The sequence below is a fragment of the Capricornis sumatraensis genome, chromosome 4 (assembly GCF_032405125.1).
Source record: "Capricornis sumatraensis isolate serow.1 chromosome 4, serow.2, whole genome shotgun sequence".
NCBI lineage: Eukaryota > Metazoa > Chordata > Mammalia > Artiodactyla > Bovidae > Capricornis > Capricornis sumatraensis.
Window position 1 is genome coordinate 29,714,033 of NC_091072.1, and position 21,302 is coordinate 29,735,334.

General features: G+C 42.8%; 1 protein-coding gene across 5 annotated transcripts in view; it reads right to left on the minus strand.

Moving 5' to 3' along the window:
* Positions 1 to 21,302, minus strand: part of SNX25 (sorting nexin 25) — a 91,200-nt gene that overhangs the window by 20,877 nt on the left and 49,021 nt on the right. For all 5 annotated transcript variants that reach the window (XM_068970545.1, XM_068970544.1, XM_068970543.1 and 2 more), the window contains 6 exons: positions 20,001 to 20,071; positions 10,890 to 11,071; positions 5,903 to 6,034; positions 3,922 to 4,194; positions 1,409 to 1,573; positions 10 to 141 (listed from right to left, as the gene is read on the minus strand). In XM_068970545.1, the coding sequence (XP_068826646.1) occupies positions 10 to 141; positions 1,409 to 1,573; positions 3,922 to 4,194; positions 5,903 to 6,034; positions 10,890 to 11,071; positions 20,001 to 20,071 (955 nt within the window). The remainder of the gene's footprint in view (positions 1 to 9; positions 142 to 1,408; positions 1,574 to 3,921; positions 4,195 to 5,902; positions 6,035 to 10,889; positions 11,072 to 20,000; positions 20,072 to 21,302) is intronic.

Here is a 21,302-nt window from a genome sequence, read left to right on the forward strand (position 1 = left end):
CAGGCCTACCTCTCCACTGGTGATGGAGGCTTTCCACAAGCCCAGGTTCTCACACCACCAGTCTGTTCGCGCCATGTGCAACTGGAGGTCTGTGCGTTCTTTCTCTATTAGAATTATCTCCTCTTTCAATTTAGAAACAATCTGTCACAGGGGGAAACATCCTGGGAGTTACAAAACCATCTAAAATGCTGTACAGTTCACAAAAGTAGCACGTTACCAAATCAACACACACAAGTCAGCTTTGTTTCTATATACTGACATTGCATACTCCAAAAAGGAAATTAAGAAAACAGTTCCATTTACAATAGCATAAAAAAAAATCACAAAATACTTAGGAAATTAAGTTTAGCAAGGAGGTGAAAGATTCCTACAATGAAAACTACAAAGAAAGAAAGAAAGACATTACGGAAGACACAGATTAAGGGGAAGACACCCCACAATTTACGCAACTCTATCATTTGAAGCCAGTAGCTTTGCCTCAAAACTCTCCTGATCATGCAGTCTACAAGGACCTGTTCCTTCTTGAGGGAGCCTGCAGCAGGCCTGTCCTGCACTGTATCATCAGCACAGGCTGTAATTGTTTCATCTCTGGTTCCACCGTCAGCATGTTTGAGCCCCCCGCACCCCCTCCCCACCAACCCTGACCAGGGCAGGTTTCTCTGTTTACTCTGGTTCTTCATCCTGCCCTGCACTTACTCATCACTGAAATTTCTGAATGCACATACAGAAGGTGCCAGAGGAGATCAGGTTGGCAGAGCAAAGAGCGCCAGCCATAGCTACATTAAGGGAAACCTCCTTGTCGGACCCAAGAAGCAGGAACACAAAGCAAGAGACCGCACCACTGCCTGGGTGAGATGCTGTTTACATTTTTTTTTAACTTTCAAAGTCTGTTGGTTTCTAGCAAAACAATCCTTCCCCCCACACACACACACTTTTTAGCCGCACAGCATGGCATATGAGATCTTAGTTCCCTGACCAGGGATCAAACCTGCGTCGGAAGCAATGTCTTAACCACTAGACCGCCAGGGAAGTCCCCAAACAATCTGTTTCTTGCATAATTCTATGAGATGATCTAAGCTGTGCTTGGAGTGTTTGAAAGAAAAAAAAAATTAAGATGGTCCCTGCTTAGTTAACTCACTTCTAGAAATAACTATGGCACAAGGGGCAGTTCAGCCCCTTTCCCAAAGGCACTGCAGACAAGTCAAATAAAAGACAGAGAGTTATAGCCCAGGATGGAGAACACAAACCAGACCATAACAGGTAAAAGACAAATGCCCCCGAATTCTATTCTATAAGCAAAAAAACCCAAAACCCATAAAAACAAAAAAACTGGAACTTAAAGAATTTCTATCTATCAAATTAGAAAAATGGCAACTTTTGCAAACAACCTTGAAAATGGAAGAGTTACCTTTTTGTCGGGTTTTGGCGCACTTTGAATAGAATTTAGAGCTTGCCTTTTATACTCAAGTTTCTCATTTAGTTCTCGCAGCTTGTTTACAGCAAAGCTGGCTTGTTCATTAACCCGACTGGAGCCTTCATCCACAGCTTCCTCACCGACCTCACCTCCCGGGTCCTGGTGGAGAATGCCACGTGAGCCACCGTATCTCATACAGATGGAATTTTCCCTCAGTATTACCTACACTACAGGCTCTAGGGCATGACAATACACCACTCCAAATCACCGGATTCCACTGAGGAAAGAACCATAGTAGAAAGCCTAAAAGCAGCCTGCTTTTTCTCAGCAAAGTGAAAAATCACAGTATTCAGAACCAAAGTAACTGGTATGTGGAATTGCAGTGAAAAAAGAAATATTTAATAGCCTAAAGAAAGGAGGAAAAAAATTTCATATTGCTATCTCCCAAATGGGAACCTGCACAGAACAAGGGAAGGCAACTGAGTTATCTTTCCAACTAAACCCAGATGTTCTGTGCCTAAACTCTGCCCCCAAAATCCTGAGACCTGGCTTGCTTGCTTTTGGTCTCCTAGGATATTATGAAAAATTCATGCGAGTCTCTTTAAAATCAGTTCAGTTCAGTCGCTCAGTCGTGTCCGACTGTTTGCAACCCCGTGGACTGTAGCACGCCAGGCTTCCCTGTCCACCACCAACTCCAGGAGCTTTTAAATTAAAATTTCCAAATTCCCACTAGTGAAGGTATTTTTAGCATACACTTTGCTCAGCCCTTCTTTTAAAAATGTATTTTACTAATCAAGAGGTAGATTATTTTACAAGTTAGGTGGTTAGCACGTGAAAGTGACTTAAGGTTCATAAAGAACTACATAATTTGGGAAAAACCTGAATAGATTACCAACAAACAGCATGTTGGTAATCAGATTCATGAACAGCAAGAACATGAAAGAACTGCTGAGAATTGTCTTCTGGTTCGTTTACTCCTTAACTTTCTTCCACATTTTTTTCTTCTAGTTTTTCTCACTTGTAACCAACAGTAAAGAAAAAAAAATGTCAAAGGAAAATATTAGTAATCATAGAATACCAGGCTGTTTTCATTTTTATATATTCTCCCTAATTCTTGTCCATGAGTATATGTATTATGACATTATTCTACGCCTTTATACATTCAAGAGGGTATTCTGCCTTTCTCATAAAATATATTACTACAATGCTGCATATTTGAGGGTACTGTAATCTTCAAAATTATAACTGCTATGGCTGCAGAGTATTCTATGAATTGATAATAAACTGAGGCACATTCCTATTGCTACTCCTGCTGTGGGCTGATTTCTGCTTTTTTTGCCATCCCAGATGTGTTAAAATAAACTCCACAGTGCATAAACCTTTTCCCCCCTACATTTTAATTATTTTCATAGGATAAATTTCTAAAAGTGACTGTACTAAAACAAAGAATAGGAACTTTCAAAAGGTCAGTGACACGTGTCACCCTTCTTTGAATCCTAGGTGACGCCGGACATTTTCCATGTTTGTTTACAATTTATTACCTATCGTATCAATGGGCAGTTCAAGTCTTTATTCAATTTATGTGTTGGATACTCATGTTTTTACTAATCTGAATAAACTGTTCACAACATTTACACATCAACCATTTTAATTTTTGAGCTAGAGATAAAGACCAGTTTGTTTTAGCTGTGCTATTCTAAAAATAAAATGCAATGAGTAGTGACCAATTAGTTTAGTGGTTCTGTTCACTGAAAATGTAAAGATCCATAATAGAACTTTTTTTAAAAAGTCTGAATGAAGTTCAGAGACATCTACTTCTAAAACTATCATGAAGAAGCACCTGATTCCTCAGGGCTTGAGACAGTGAAGTGGACAGAGAGAATCCAAGATAAATTACAATCTTTCTATGTAAAGTGACTCTAAAACACTTTTTCTTTGTACTTTCAAAACTTTCAAACTTATATAAATCATTAATAGCGAAAGGGAGATGGCCACTGGGCTACCCAAAATGATCTAATACACTGTAAGAAAATTAGAATTCAGGTATGGTTGGACAAGATTTGTTTCAAAACATCTTAATTTCACCTGATTGTGTTTAAACTCCAAAATATTCCCTGCAGGTCTTCCTACATTCTCTGCCTCTCATCTTTTCCCCATCCTTTTTGTCTGGTCTCAGGCTAGACTGTCAAGCTACTGATTCTCTTACCTGGCCTAAGTCGCAAATGTCTCCCCCACCCGCCAAGAGTCCTGCCCTCACTTTTCAGGCATCAAACTCACATGTGTCCCAGGCAGGGCAAGGAGGTCTCTGACTCAATGCTGGGTAGCGGTACCCAGCCGGTCAGAAGGACAAAGAAAGAAGCACCGACCAGAAGCAGTGAGGTGCTTCGAAGTCCTATATGTTACAAGACGAAGGCGCACACCCTATCTGACTCCCACAACCTGCGCCCACCTAGTCACGTCCAACGCGTAAGCACTCGAAAGGCAGCAGAAAGGTAAATGAGACTCACCACTTCATCCTTGTTGGAAACCAACTGTGAGACATGTTTTTCTTCCTCTTTCATCATCAGTCTCTCATACAGGTCGCTGACAATGAATGAAGGGTAATACCTATCCTTCAGGGTCTCATAAACGTCTCCCTGGATTTTGCAGAACACTTCGATCCCTTTATTGCCCACAAGACACTGCTGGATTTCTTTGTAAAGTGATTTTTCCACTGATATTTCTTTGCTCTCCACGAAGAAATTCTGGTAAATTTCACCAACTAATTGCGGGATTTCATTCTGAAAAGATGGGAAGATAAGGAAAGAGAAAGTATGAAATACCGTCTCTGAGAAAAACTATTTTCTTCCAAATTCTCTGCATTTTAAAGGTGGAAGGAAGACACCTGGAATGCAGGATGAGTGTGCAGCTTTGTGGGCACATTCAGGGCCAAGGGGTGAGCATCAGACCCTGAAAAAACACCAGTTGAGTCCTTAAAAGGAACACTTTATACTGAACAGTTAACAAATATAAATTCTTTTTAATGCTGAAAAGAAAAAACAAAGAATGAGAACAGTTCTCTTCTTGCAGTGGATTCCCTTCTCATAAATCTCAGTTTCACAGGAATATAATTCATCAGCTAAATTCAATTTGACTTTTCCATCTAATATAAATAGAAGTGCCAACTTCCTACTCCAGAAGAAAGTCAATATAATAATTGTGGAAGTAAGAGACATATTCTTCAGAATGATGACTTACTACACTGTAATCAAGCTTGGTCTTAAACACTAGACTTGGGTCACAGCCATCCTACTTTGAATGTGCAAACATCTCTTACATCTGATTAACAGAACCTTTGCATTTCTGCTAGAGACAACTCTAGGAATGATGCAGAGTCTTTAACAGCAGCAATAAAATAAAGACAAGCGCCTTAGTGAATGCTACGAGCAAACATAGACAACGTCGTGGAGCTTTCACATCCTAATCAGTGTTGCTAGATCAAAAGAGAGTTATTTGAGGAAGCTATACCTTCTTGCTGTACTGACATTTTTCAACTTGTTTTTAATAGTTTAGGAAATTTTTTTAGATTGCTCTTTACAGTATTCCTCTGATAGCAGCCAAATCCAAGTTTGTAGTCAAGTCTGGTAGATGAAATATGTAATAAAGCTGGCTAGTACAATATTGAGTAAAATGAGGTCATTGGTGGCTTATAAATTAACACTGAAAGAAATTCCTAAGATTTCAAAATAGTACAAGACTGGATTTAGTCCCTTAACCAACACAGCTGTGATTTATGATGTCTTCTAAGTTGGTGTTACGCTCTAGCAATATTCATATTAAGTATAAACGAGTAATTTAATGTAGGTAGTGCTCTTTGGGCTTATTTTAATAAGCCTCTCAGAATGTACATATTATATATGCTGTATATATTATTATATGTTTGTTGATATAAATTCACAGACATGTATTTCACATTCAACTTAATTCTTAAATATATATTGAGACCTTGCCAAGCACAAAACACAATGCTCATTATTGGGCTTTCCTCTGTAACAGGCATCCGTAATCAAGAATTATTTTTTGTCTTCCTTAACACAATCATTTAAAATAAAAGGACAGTTAAGTGTGCACATTACAATATTATTAAAAATAACAAGGTTATGAGAATGAGGTACAGGTGATAAAACCAAACTTATAATAGCAAAGTGGGTAAGATGTGCCTTTTGATAATGAATTACAAAAAACTACCTGAAATTAAATTCAGGAACTGGGTACATCTGTAAATCTTTTCTCCTTGACTACACATTTAAAAGCACTTTCTATAAAAATAAAATCTAATTTTTATTTACCATTGTGAGCTAGAACATAATGCCAATAATATGTCTGGTTTAAAGTATTATTTTAATGTATAGCTTATCTTACGCTTTATTGAAAAACACAGATACACTGCCTAAAACACAAGTTTTCATCAGCCAGTGATTAACATTCCTTTGGACCTATATATCCTACCTTGTTAGCATTCTTTAAGTACTCCACAGACTCCCAAAAACTAATTAGAGCTCTCTTGTCCATCCTTTCCATGTATGTTCGAAACTGCTCTCGGTAGACGGTGTTGGCCAAGATATCTTCAAAATGAAGAATCTATGAAGCAAATGTAATTAGGAGTTTTTAAAAATCTAATTTTATATATCAGTTCACTTTGACTTCCAAAGGATTCATTTCCACATTCAGGGAAAAAAATGCCTCATTTTCTAAGGTCATAGAGTGCCTGTTTCACCCTCCTAAACTTTAAACTGAAAAAGCTTACTGAACATTCAAAGTGCACATATTCAAAAAATACCAATTTTCTATTAACCATTAGCTCATTCAGCAAAGGATTTATTTGGCTTCTATTCTGTATCAGGCACATTTCTAAGAAACAGATAAAAATCCCTGCCTTGCGTGAGGAACTGCTGAAAGCAACCATGCTCATAGTAGAAAAAGTCAAGAGAGATGTTTAAAAGACCAGGTAGCTGGACTCTAATAAATTGGTGTTTTTGTTTCCATCCTATTTTCATATAGGTAAGGAAATCTATGAATGATTTCATACCTTGCCTTTTTGTTTATAATATCACATTCATTTAAAAAAAATCTCTTGTATGTATCATATTATTTTAATTAACCCATAAAAAGTCCATTGTATGTCTAGCATTCTATTCACACTAGGTCAAACAAGTGGAATCAAAATGTCATAAATTCTTCAGTTAGGCAAAAATTCATAAATTTTGTAAAACATATATATTGTACACATTATTTATATGTAACAAAAACTTCTCTACTATGCTTGATAAAGGCTTGAGATTTCTAATTTTAAAAAACAGATATGAAACAAGCAACAAAGGTTTACTGTGTAGCACTGGGACCTATAGTCAATATCTTGTAATAATTTATAATGGGAAATAATTTCAAGAGTAATATATGTGTATATCTATTACTGAATCACACACAAAAAATTCTACTTTTTGAAATTAAAAAAAAAAAAGTCCAATGTATGGAATTTTCAAAATTACCCCTTAATTTACTATTTTGAGTGCTTACATCTTAAGAAAAACCACTGCCTGAAGACACAGTGCGATCAATCTTGAGCACGGACCACTAAAGAAAAAGTGGATAACCTTTATAGTAATTCAGGACTTAACAAGAAGAAATGCCCCAAATTAGTTTAGAAGGGATTTAACTCCTATATCCTGAGTTATCTATTTAGTAATAAAAATGATGTCTAAGTATAATGCAGAGAGGGCAATGGCACCCCACTCCAGTACTCTCGCCTAGAGGATCCCATGGACAGAGGAGCCTGGTGGGATGCAGTCCATGGAGTCGTTAAGAGTCAGACTTGACTGAGCAACTTCACTTTCACCTTTCACTTTCATGCACTGGAGAAGGAAATGGCAACCCACTCCAGTGTTCTTGCCTAGAGAATCCCAGGGACGGGGGAGTCTGGTGGGCTGCCGTCTCTGGGGTTGCACAGAGTCAGACACGACTGAGGCGACTTAGCAGCAGCAGCAGCAAGTATAAGGCAATAAAAGGATAACTTATATTTAAGATTCTTTAGACTTTATCTTTTGGGGCTCCAAAATAACTGCAGATGGTGACTGCAGCCATGAAATTAAAAGACCCTTACTCCTTGGAAGAAAAGTCATGACCAACCTAGATAGCATATTCAAAAGCAGAGACATTACTTTGCCGACTAAGGTCCATCTAGTCAAGGCTATGGTTTTTCCAGTAGTCATGTATGGATGTGAGAGTTGGACTGTGAAGAAGGCTGAGCGCTGAAGAATTGATGCTTTTGAACTGTGAGAAGACTCTTGAGAGTCCCTTGGACTGCAAGGAGATCCAACCAGTCCATTCTGAAGGAGATCAGCCTTGGGATTTCTTTGGAAGGAATGATGCTAAAGCTGAAACTCCAGTACTTTGGCCACCTCATGTGAAGAGTTGACTCATTGGAAAAGACTCTGATGCTGGGAGGGATTGGGGGCAGGAGGAGAAGGGGACGACAGAGGATGAGATGGCTGGATGGCATCACTGACTCGATGGACGTGAATCTGAGTGAACTCCGGGAGTTGGTGATGGACAGGGAGGCCTGGCGTGCTGCGATTCATGGGGTCGCAAAGAGTCAGACACGACTGAACGACTGAACTGAACTGAACTGAACTAAAACTAACATTGTAGCAGATGGAAAAATTTCAGAAATGTTATCAGTAAGATTTTTCTAAAATCAAGTGCATATGATCAATGCATGTTCACCTCCTCACCCATGCACAGTAAGTCTTCAATCTGTTTTGTGGGCAGAAAGGGGCAGGCATTTTTCTAGCAGCTTTTGGTAACTAATTAAAGGAATGACCATCCCTTGCTACAGATCATTAATACTTAGGATGTAGTGTACTAACTTTGGGAAATCATAGAACGTACCCTCACTTCAGGTAAACCTACCAGTGAAGCATTTTAAAGTACAAATTCTAACTGTACAGGCTCCAAAGAAGTCTGAAGGCTCCCATATCAACTCTGATAGGAATGACAGATTACTCGGAGAACAACCCATTTTCAACACAGGGAGGAGCTGAGCAGGAGAGACATTCAACAGTTCTAAGGAAGTCTTCCCAGTCTAATCTCATAGACTGAAATGAATTCCAAGTTAGATACAAATTCTTGTATTTGCAAAATTAAGCCCAAAACATCTAAAATAATAGCCGCTTTTATTCTCTTATTGTGTCTTATGAACACTCTTATATTTAGTTCTAAAAGTGCACACATAAACAAATAAATGACTAATTTAACATCTGGTACTTCTCATATCTTAGCTGGTGAATTAACCTTAAGTTCTCTACTCCAAGTTTTTTGTTTCTGTTTTTAATTTTCTCTTGAAGCCTGCATAAGCCTTTCACTGAGTAACGCACACTAACGGTGTGGGTCTGGGTGACCAGGATGAACAGATGGCACACTTGTGAGTCAAATATGTTAACGTGAGATGAACCCAACCTCCCTGCATTAATCTGAGATGAGCTATTCTCAGAAATTCTGAGACTTCGTACAGAAGTGGGAAAGAGAACACTGGGTAGGTCAAAGTGGACACTACTGCTCAATAGATGATTTAAAAATACAAGTATATATACACAACATAATACCAATTACCATTTACTAAGGGCTTCCATACAGCAAACACTATGCTCTTGTGTTAATTACCTCTGTTGGATTAACACATTTCTTTCTGTCCTAAAACCTCTGGTAATTCTGGGAGGGGTGCTGCCACAAATAATCTCTGGGCAGAAAACAAAAAACTGTCCTGGTGGATGTTTCCTGTGCCAAAGGCCACGGAGTGTTTCAGGCTGGAAGGTGCCCTGTGATCATTCTTTATTCCCCGTCAGGGATTTTTATTTACTTCTTTTCACTATGTCCCAGTCCCACTGGATCTGGTTTCATGATGCGTATGCTATTAACTAGTTTTATGTTTTGTGTGTGTTGTCTCTTAACCCACAGGCTAATTTTTCTATAGGAAATACATCCCTATAGCACTCAAAAAGACCACAAGGCCTAGAATAGTAAATAAACATTCTCCTAAAACACCCAACATGTTACCAAGAGGGACCCAGGCCCAAGATTCTCCGGCCATGGAATATCCACGATATACTCATCAAATTGTCTATAGCAGACTAAAGAGAATGTGGAGAACCAGATCCTGGGAACGATGTTTTTTATCCTGAAAGGAGAGTTCACAACTGGATTCCTCTTACATTTATGACATCACTAAAACATACCCCCGAATAATTAATGCCAGTTGTAACAGATGTTTATTGAGTGCTCATTATACACTGACTACTGTGCTTATCATTTTATGTACATTATTTAATTCCATAATTATCATGCCCTGTACAGTCTGTACACCTATTGTTACTTTACAAACAGAGTACAGAGAGGCTAACTGACTTGCCCAAAGTGAATCCCCAGCGAACCTGGGATTTAAGAGCCAGGCTTTCTGACTCTGTAGCATAACTTTTTTGTTGTTGTTGAAACTTTTATTTTATACTGGACTATAGTTGATTAACAATGTTATGATATTTTTCAGGTGGACAGCAAAGGGACTCAGCCATACATATACTTGCATCCTTTCCTCCCATCCAGGCTACCACATGACACTGAGCAGAGCTCCCTGAGCTCTACAGTAGGTCCTTGTTGGTTACCCATTTTAAATAGAGCAGTGTGTACATGTCCATCCCAAACTATCCGTTCCCCCCATCCCATAATAAAAGACTTACTCTTCTTAAGAAATTACCTGATTTGTATTCAGGCCAAAAGATTTAGCAAACTAAAAACAGTACGGAAGTCAAGAAAGAAAGGTGGATTGAGAGCTCTGTAAGAACTTCAGGGGAGAAAGAGCCGGGGAGTCTTTTCACATTCAAGTGCAGGATCCTCAGCTATACTCAGACTTGTGAACCAACCAGATCCGGGTTTTTATATAGTTCTGTCTCTTCCTATCCACATGGCCTTAGTAGGTAATTTACTTACACTAACTGTTTCTTCATCTTTTGTAAAATGGAGACACAGAGTACATATTCATAGCCCTGTGGCGAGAGCTAAGTAAAATAACCTCTAGGAGACCTTCTGCTTCGCTGCTGGTAATTTCTATCCAATTAATAGTGAGTAATCTGATTGGGCCCTTGAAAATATAAATACGCTCCTCTGGGATGGTGGGAGGACAAAAGGGAGATAGGAAAACACACACAGGCGTGTAAACACACACACACACGCATCTCACACCTCCTGATCACACCAATTACCACTCGCGGAAGTCAAGGACACTAAGAAATGTGGATTCTTGACTCCTAAGAGTCAACATGTGAGTTTGTGTTAGGGAATACATCTTTTAGGTTAAATTACCAAGAAGTGAAAGCACTGTCTGCGTGGTGACATCAGCGTTCATAACAAACTCAAAATGGCAAAACAAGAAACCGCCAAGTTCTACCTTCTGGCTCTGAGGCCCTTCCCCCTCGTCAAAGGCCCCGTCCTCTTGCTGGTCATAGGCAGGGCCTCCCAGGACTCTGATCCTCTTCTCACACTGCTTCTTCGCCACAGTCAGCTGGTTAATGTACCTTTTCATGTTCCTGGCTCTCAGGAGATCAGCCTTCATGGCGGCAGTTTCCTTACCTTGAATGAGACAGATGGGTGGTAGGCAGTCAGAGGAGAAGGTGCCAAAAAGGGAGGGAACATGGTCATGCTGGGCCAAATTTGTGAAAATGTGGGGCTGAAAATTTGCCATTTGTGGCACGGATAGACCTGGGGGTCATTATATTTAGTGAAGTCAGTCAGAGAGAAAAAAAATAAATACTGTATGCTTTCACTTATATATGGAATCTAAAAAAAAGAAATAGACTCACAAGTAATAAACTAGTGGTTACCAGAGCGAAGAGGAGTGTGCGGAGGGTCAACACGGGTGAAGGGAACGAAGAGGTGCAAACCGCCAGGAATAAAACAGGTGAGTTACAAGGACAGAACACACAGCACAGGAAACAGAGCCAATGGTTTATAATAACTATATGGCGTATAACCTATAAAAACCGTGAATCCCTAGGCTACAGGGCTGTCTTTGGATTTGCCTCTCCTGGATGCTACATGGTCTCTGGTGACCAGCTTCCTGAACACACTGCGTAGCTTCCTGTGGGGCTTCAATAGCCATTATCTCAGCAGATCCCCCAAGAATCTGCCTGGCTCCGTTCCCTGTCCCCTTCAGGTCCCTAGTTCAGAGCTCAGCAAAGACATCTCTGGTCACCCTCCTTCTCCCGCACGGCTTTATACTTTCTCTGCAGCACGACTGCCATACTACCTATTTTACTTACTTATCCTCCAAGTGTGTCCTCAAAAAGTAGCATTTTGTTTGTTTATACACGGCTGTGCCACCAGCACCCACAACAGTGCCCGGCAATACCGTCGGGACTCAGGGAACGCGCTGAGTGGATGCGTGATCTATGTCAGATGTTACCGAGGGTTCAATATAGCAGAGCTAATGTTCTGCTGAGTCCTCGCTATGCATCAGGTACTCTGCTCTCTCTCGAGCCCTGGCTGTGAGAGAGAACCAGGGTGAGACTCCTCACCTCTTGCTCCTTACCTTACTCCAACACGGCATCTAGCCCTCCCTGCCACCAATCAGCTGTGGCCAGGACCACAAGCAGACAAGTCCTGTGGACGGCTGTCAGTAGAGTCTGGAATCAGACCAGAAGCTGGTCTCTGCCATCCCAAGCTCTGTGGTCTTGGGGAGAATTTTTTTTTTTAATTTAACTTAAAGATATTTACAATGGTTTGCTTCCTTAAGTTGACATTATGTAATTTAAAGCAAAAGCAAAAAATTCACACAAAACTGATTTTTAAAAATGATTAAGCATCGAGCACCTCCTTGTGGAGAAGGGACTAGCTTTGCACATATAACCTGCAGGCAGGGAGGGGCAGGGGTTGAGGGCAGGCTTTTTCCTGTTAAATGGGTGAGAAATGAGCTGGTTTTAATGCTGGTGGAAGGAAGTAGTTAAGAAGGAAACAGGTTACAAGTTGGGAGGGTGGTACCCAGTAGACAGTGAGGAAGGAGGCTAGCTTTGGGGGAGGCCACCCCGCCCTGTGGTGACAGGAAAGCACAGTGACGGATGCGGACACCAGCCAGTCTGGACCTGGTGTCGGGAGCTGCAGCAGTTCCCTTCCTAGGGGTCTGCTGTCTGGAAGCAGCGAGTGAGGTTATCCGCTCAGAGAAGTATTAGCCGCTCAGTCGTGTCTGACTCTCTGTGATGTCAAGGACTGTAGCCCACCAGGCTCCTCTCTCCATGGAAATTTTTAGGCAAGAACACTGGAGTGGGTAGCCATTTCCTTCTCCAGGGGATCTTTAGACCCAGGAATCTAACCTGCGTCTCAAACTAGGCAGGCAGATTCTTTGCCATGAGCCACCAGGGAAGCCCTCACACACCGAGGGAGACCTCCAGTTCCCCAGGGTGGCCGTCACACCCTCAGGTCACCGAGTCAGTCTGTGCAGATGCTGACAACCATGCCTGGACAGGCTGCACACGTCCAACAGGAAAAGCTCAGGCAAGGACCACAAGGCACGGATCTATCAGAGCAGCCTTTCTGACATGCATCACCAATGGTCACGCACAGACTTAGGGTCAACAGTCGGCCCTGTTCAAGGGGGTCTGTCGTGTCCCAGGGTGTTTTCAAACGTGTAACTGAGGAGAAGGGGACGAAAGAGGATGAGATGGTTGGATGGCATCACTGACTCAATGGACATGAGTTTGGTGATACACAGGGAGGCCTGGCGTGCTGCAGTCCACGGGGTCGCAAAGAGTCAAACACGACTGACCGACTGAACTGAACTGAACTGAACTGAGGAGGCATTTTCATCTGACGCCAATGATGGGTTCTCAGTGTGTCCTGTGCTTGGCTGACAGGGAGGCCCTGCTTGAAGAACTGAACTCAGCATCTCGAGAGGAAAAGTAGTATTTCAGAGCCCTCTTTGTGGGAAGATAAACGTTTGATGTATGGCAGAAACCAACAAAATACTGTAAAGCAATTATCCTCCAATTAAAAATTTTAAATAAAGTAATTGTTAGTCTGTCTCCAAATTAGAATACTGCAAACTGAAATTATTTGTGGGTGTACCTGAAGAAATACTTGCTTGGAATTGTGACTTTTTCAGAAAACCTTTCATTTGTTTTTTTCTGCTTTCAAAACTCACGTTATTTCCATTACACTTAGATTCCAAGGAGCTTAAACTCCCACAGTTGCATTCCACGATTCTGCACTGATTACATTTATTTTAAAAAGATTTAAAGCATATATCCTTAAACTAGTTTGCATTGGTTACATTTATTTTAAACATGCTACACGTATATTCTTAAACTCTAAATTCTGTGCATAATCTTTAAGCTATTTTAAAATGCGAGGACAAAAAGTTGCCTTTTATAAAATAAACCTAGACTACAATTTTAACTTTGGGTTAAAACAGGCTAATCAAGAGAGACACAGAGGAAGAAACTGATACACAATTAACAACAAACACATTCTTCTCCTGAGAAGGCTTAAAAGTCTTTCTAAAAGGACAAAAACAGGCAAATTCCAAAGGGAAGGGAGAAAGAGAATAAACTTTCCCCTAAAACCCAGCTGCAGAGCTGAGGAAACATCCCAGAGTCCTGCTGGAGTGTCCCTGCTCGCGTGAATGCCTTCTGTTTGTTGAGGGCCAAAGTCATTGTCTGATCACAAAGCTTGTTGCTAACAAATGAAATGGCAGTTTGTTGCTTAGACAATTGTTTATTTTTTTGCCTCGGAAAACTAATGCCACATTCAGGGCTTAATGCCTAACAGGGCGCTGCTGTAGTGCGTGCGACTGTTGTGCAAAAATCCTAGGAAATCCAGCAAGAGAGATGAATACACTTCCTTGTGACCTCAGGACCCATCCAGCCAAGAAACCCTCTCATCAACAGAAGCGCGGGCCAGCTGGTGGACGACACACTGCCCGGTTCATGCCAGCCTCCTGCGGCCGCGTCTGCTGAGCCCTAGGTAACACATGTGCTATTGAGCCGGGTGAATCACACAATGTTTATCCAGATTAAGGAAGAAGGCCGCGACCACGAACGGTGGCAGGCGCCACAATGGGTGCAGCGGCCCTTTACATGGGTGCCCAGAACAGGTGAGTGCCGTAACTGTCTAAAACAATCAGTGTTTACTGGCTTCCCTCCCAGCGAGTCCAGATTCTGCTCAGGTGACAGCAAAAGGGAAGGGGGTCATTTGCAGGAAGAGAGAGCTGGATCAGACCTCAGAGGAACCCCCTGCAGACACTGCAGGGGACCGGTGAACTACGTCGCAGAGCCCTTTGGACCGCAAGCCTTCCGCCCACGATACAGGGCCTCCTTGAGGGAGCAAAGTGACTTGCTGCAAAGCAGAAACACCGGGGACAACCGCTGGGCGCTCCCTCCAACGTGGCAAAGGGCAGTGAAGTGACTTACAGAGCAAACCAAGGGCCCCGAAGCGGCACCAGCGCAGCTGGATGAAAATGGCACCCCCGCGTCTGTCGAGCACTAAGAAGCACCCACAGCAGTGTTTCTCTTCTCACGTGAGACTCCACGGCGCAGCCTAACTGCGGCGGCCTCAGCGGGCTACCTGAGGACACACGGTCTCGGAGCCAGTGACCTTCCGGGCGGCGAAACCTTCCCATTGGGGCTGTTCCGCGTGTCACGGGATGTCTCCCAGCATCCCTGGCCTTTACCACTAGCTGCCAGAGGCACGCCTTCCCCCTGGGTGACAACCAGAAATGTCTGCAGACCTTGTTAAATCCCCCGTCCCTTGGAAGGCAAAACTGTACCCCCCACCACACTGGGAGGATTACTACAGAGGCACAGCTCCGAAGGGGGTGCAGGAGGCAAGGCTGCACTTGCCCACCCCCACAGGGCTCCCCAGCATGTGATTCCACCCCCCACGATGCACAGGTCTCCTCAGGCCCCCCAGGCAGTGGAGGGAAGGGATTATCGGGGCTCCTCGCTGGCAGAGGTCAGGCCTCCGTCCACACTGACAGGCTGACAAGTCTTTGAAATCTCTCCTGTACACTGAAACAAATGTTTCAGTAAAAGGTCCTAAGAAGGGGGTTCAAGAAATGGGTGTGTATTTATTTAGGGATTAGTGAAGTTTCGGCGGAGAAGGCAATGGCACCCCACTCCAGTACTCTTGCCTAGAAAATCCCATGGATGGAGGAGCCTGGTGGGCTGCCATCTATGGGGTCGCACAGAGTCGGACACGACTGAAGCGACTTAGCAGCAGCAGCAGTGAAGTTTCAGCAGGAAAAATGCTGTTTCCTTCTGAATGCAGAGCTGATGGCAGTTCTCGGCAGTTACCGATCATCACAGACTTCCTCAAAGTTATCTGAAGATCACCTCAAAAGTTGCCCAGGAACTAACGCAATATTTACCTTACTTTCCAACTTAGGGCCGGTATGCTTAAAAAAAAAAACAAAAAAACAGAACAAGTGGGATTCTCTTATCACAGGAAACACCTGAAGTTTCAGAGTCGAGTGTGCCGCTCCCCTTCAGTAGGAAAGATACCTGAGGAATGAGCAGAGGCCCCAGCAGGAGCTCCCGGCGGAGCCTCTCCTGTTACAGCGGAGAAGACGACAGAGACCTCGAGGGCCAGGCGAGGCCTAGGCCAGGGGCCTGCAGCACACCTTTTATTCATGTGTCCTTCCTTAAATATATCAAGTGCTGAAACTTCCAGCATTTTGCTTGGTTGAAGGCCCTCCAACACGCTGGCAACAGATTTTTAAAGTAATAAGGCCCCATCAGTTAAATCCACATGCCAGATTACAGGAGAGGCCTGCTCCCAGATGAGAATGTGACTTGAGCAGAGAGGAGTCAGAAACCGAAGACACAGCTCTGGCGCATGCAGCTTCTGAGTGCCGAGCGCGACCCTCAGAGCACCCACCTCCGTGAGTGAGCAGGGCAGTGGGAAGAGTGCAGGACACGTGGGTTCATGCCACAGATCAGCACGTGACTGACCACACACTTGCTGAAAGCCTCTGGACCTGAACTTTACTTGAATAAATACAGGTTCTTAGGACATATGATGACTCAAGTTTTCTGTGGGGGGAAGGTGGGAGCAGTGTTGGATATATAAATTATGAGACTAGAGAGCATTCCCTAGTGGCTCAGCCACAGTGCCGGAGACCTGGGTTTGACCCCTGGGTTGGGAAGATCCTCTGGAGGAGGGCATGGCAACCCACTCCCATAATCTGGCCTGGAGAATTTCATGGACTGTGCAGTCCATGGGTCACAAAGAGTCGGACACGACTGAGCCACTTTCAATTTCACAGAGAGCACAGGGCTTCCCTGGTGGCTCAGACGGTAAAGAATCCTCCTGCAAGGAAGAAGAGCTGGGTTCGATCCCTGGGTTAGGAAGATCCCCTGGAGGAGGGAATAGCAACCCACTCCAGTATTCTTGCCTGGGGAATCCCATGGACAGAGGAGCCTGACGGGCTGCAGGCCACGGGGTCACAAAAGAACGGGACGTGACTTAGTCACTAAGCCACCACCACCAGAAGGTGCGTAATGGAAGCGGCTGGCCCTTGGCCACAAGCGAGCGATGGGACAGGGCTGCGCTGGGTGCTGGGGAAAAGACCACAGGCTCTGGGCACCGCCACGCTCAGGGTGGGAGGGCCGGGCAGAGAGAAACCCTAGCAAAGGCCCTGCGAGCAATGGCCTGCGGTATAAGTTTAGGTCATTCATAAATTAGAAATGTGTCAAATTACTGCAATACTACGAAATCAGAGCATTAGAAAGGACTCTGAAAAGTCCTCTAGAGTCTACAGAATAGCTCCTTCCTTTAGGCAGGGACACTTTTAAATCCAAAATCAGATAAGAAATATGATTCAAAAATTATTCCTAATGGAAATCGTTATGGTTTTTATCAACAAGTAACTGTGCATGTGTATATACATATTCAGTATATTCTGAAGTTCCTCCACAGTTCTGCTTAGTATAGTCAATTTCAAAACTCTCTACTTACACTCTATACAAGGCACACGATGGGCACGGCACCCCCATGTGTGCAGTATCTATATAGAGCAGTTTCTATTAGACTCAGATCAACATCCTGTCCTTTGTTGCAGCCAGCTAAATAAATATTACTCTTGAATCACTTTATTCTTGCTAACATTTCAGAACCCAGAACAACAGTGAGGGAAAGAAAAAGCCTTAAAGGGAGCTGAAATAGAAAATAATAATTTAGGGTAACACACAGGATACAATCAGATGTTCTGGGATTTTTCTTTTAAGTTTCCCACTAAATTGACCTCATACCCCTCTTAACGGGCTGACAGGTTTTGCTCACTGCAGATGTGACGGGAACAGGGAAAAATAAACTACGGATAAAAAGGGGTCCAGGCATTGGGGAGCTATGGTTTCTCAAGCAGCTGTTCTAGTAGTTAAAGCCTAAATGTCCACTCTCTTAATGACATGTCTGAATTTCCAAAGCACGATTCTGATTCATCCCTGTTGTTACATGTGCTGACAGGATCCACCCTTCAAAACAACTGACCCAGGGGCCAGGTCTGGGGCGGGGAGGCTCCCACCAACCAGCCCTGTGGAGACTCCCTGCCCCCTCCACTGCCTTGCAGGGTAAGCGACATCAGACTAGACATCAGGACAGTAAATCCCAGGGCTTGCTTAAGGAACTGTATGGTGATAACTCGGCTGGCTTACACACCTAAGAGAAGCCCATATAATTTAAAATAAAGTTGGCAGTCAATTAAAAACTTTATAAAGAAAAAAAAAAGAGGGAGCTAAAATACTGGGCTTATTCGCCTTCAACAACAAAGAAGTCGTAGCATATGTTCCACTACTACCAGAATGCCGGCTCTTGGCCAGTGTCTTAGTTTGGGCAGCTATAACCAAACACCACAGACTGGCCGGCTGTAAACAACACAAACATATTTCTCACAGTCTGGAGACTAGGGCACCAGGGCGGTCCTTGGTGAAGCCCCTCATGCTGGTTGCAGACTGCCAGCTTCCTGCTGTGTCCTCATGGCGGGGGAGGTTGGGGATCTCTCTGCAGCCTCTCTCATAAGACACCAAGCCCATTCATGAGGGCCCCACCCTCCTGAGCAAAGCAAACTTTCCAAATTCCGTGACCATCAAGCAGCTGATGGGATTAGTGGATAAAAGTCACGCCTCAGTCAGTATGTTTGGCCAGAATGAATGATAAAATAAGGTCAGAGGCAAGGAAATTCTGTGAGCGCACTTAAAACTTCTGAGACCAAGTGCTTCAAAAAATTTATAAATTGTGCAGTATTTATAAATTTGCTCTAAGCACCTGTTTCTCCAAATATTCCTAATTTTTCTTTCTCAGAGGACAAAGATCTGGGTTAGATGGTCTCAAATTTTTTTTTTATTTCTATGATTACTTAGTTTTCCTAGAACAGTACCAGCAATTAAACTAGTTAAGAGATTGTAAAGAATTCAAAAACCACTTGATACCTTATTTCTTAAAAACATCAAAATTCCAAAAGAAAAAAGCCACCAAAAATCAAATTAAAATTTCTACATTGTTAAAGAGAGTAATTTGGTCTTCTACTATGAACCTGAAACATTCTCAGAGTGTTGTGTGGATTTGCTGGAGTTTATTGAAGCTTCAGAAGCTTTATTTGAACATTTCTGAATATACAAAGTAAAGAGGTCCTCCCAGCCCTCCTGTGTTATCCTGAGAAAAGTCCATGCAGAGTCAGCTAGTTGATTTCTTAAGGTTTTAGAGGGCACGCAATCGGGTATTTTCTCCCTTTAAATCCTCAAAATACTTTCACAATTACATACCAATTCCTAATCAATGAACAATTATAACTGAAAAAGACTTGCCTGAAACAAACATATTTATATGTAGCAACAAAATTATATTTCAGCATATTCATTCTACCTTCATTTAAAAAAAAAAAGTTCTCATCTCTAGTTTGAATCCCAAGTATTTTTTTTTTAATACTTCTTTAGTTTACTATTCACAAAGAGAACACGAAACTAAGGCTAAGGAGAAACAACCCTGGACATGAGATTGCTTAGAGCTGCACACACAGCCTGGCGGCACCACTACATGGTCACTTCGGGCACAGCCCGACTGTCCAGCTTTCAGGACACAGTGCGGGCAGGTGGGGCGGTGGGGAGAGGTTACCATCCAGACGAGGCGCTTCCCAGATGCTGACCAGATTGCATTCTCTCTAAAACAGAGCTCTCCAAAAACTAACAAAATAATTCTATTTGGGGGAAGCCTTTTAATATGAGAAAAAACTATGAAACTACGTTTAGTATGTAAACAGAACAGCAGCATGATTCTACTCGCTGACTTCAATATTCTAAAAATTATCAACACAAAGTTTATCAGGGAACACAGAACTACAAAGGTTTTTGTTAGGATGAAATCATACTTACTTTCTCTTTTGCTGATATAGCAATATTTTAACAAGCTTGAAATACTTGAGTGTATACATGTCAAAACTCTGACAGGAGAGAGAAGACGGGGAACTAGACCCAGGACCTTCAGGACGTAAAAGCAAAGAAACTGAACTGGTTCTTACCTTTGTGCCTCTTCAGCTGCGGGAAGCTGCTGATTGTTGTTGCCTGGATTATCTCCACTACAATTTGATACCTGAGTATTGAAAAGAGAGAACAATTAAAGACGGAACAGGAAGGAAAGACTATTTTCAGGGAGAATTTCAGACTCTATTTGTAGTGATCCACTGTAACACGGTGAATCCTGCCTAAGCATCCTGAAAACCATCCAACACGGATGAAGTCAGCGGGCTGGGTGCTGCGCCATGGGCTCCTCATTCCTGGGGCCTGAACGCGAGGGTCGTGAACGTACCCCCACCTCCTTTCCCTGTACAGAAGCATTCCCGCCTGCCTCCCGACTCAAGAGGGAAACCCTGAGGTCATGAGCGACTCCTCCCCCTCCTTCACTCTCCACCAGAGCCCTCCCCGACACTGGTCACCAGAGCCCTACTGATTCCACCTCCTAGACCTGCACTGTCCAGGAAGGTGACCATGAGCCCTCCCCGTGGGCTACTTAAATCCCAATTTTAGTTCCTCGTTGCACCATCCACACTTGAAGTGCTGAGCCGCCTCACAGACCTCATAAACCACAGTGGACTGTGCAGATAGAACATGTCCATCTATAACCTTTACTAGAGGTAACACTTAGGGAATACTCCATCATTATAAGATATGGTGGTTCACAGGACGTTTTCCCCCAGGACCTGGGATTGTGTCAATGTGAGGAAGCTGTGGGTGACAGACGGCTCCAGGAATATGTATGTGTGACTGAGAACACCTCTGCTTCAGGAAAAAGAAAACCTTACGTTTTTAGACCAAGTATAATCCTAGAACGATGGCTATTTTGAGCACGTTCATGTCAGGTAGGTTATAAACCCAAGTTCTCAGGGGCTATTCAATTATTATTAAGTATTTCCCTAATGGAACTCATCAATCCTGAATGTTTCTCAGCCCTTAATTATACTAAGAACTTGCTTATAATAAAACTATGTAACATTAACTCTTTATCAGAACACAATCTTAGCAGCATTTTAAGATTTAATGCTACATCTGGCTGGCTTTTTTTTTTTTTTTTTTTTTTAACCCCACCACCTGGCTTGCTGGATCCTCATCCCCCAGCCAGAGGTTGAACTCAGGCCTACGGCAGTGAAAGCCCCAAGTCCTTAACCCCTGGGCTGCCAGGGAGTTCCCTTGGCTGGCTTTTAGAGCACAAAATATGTTCTTCTGCTTTCCAACTAATACCTGGATGACTCGAATTCATCAGTCATAGCTCTTCATGGGTTCAGATTCACATCTTTTTATTTCTTCCTTTGCGTCATATGAATATC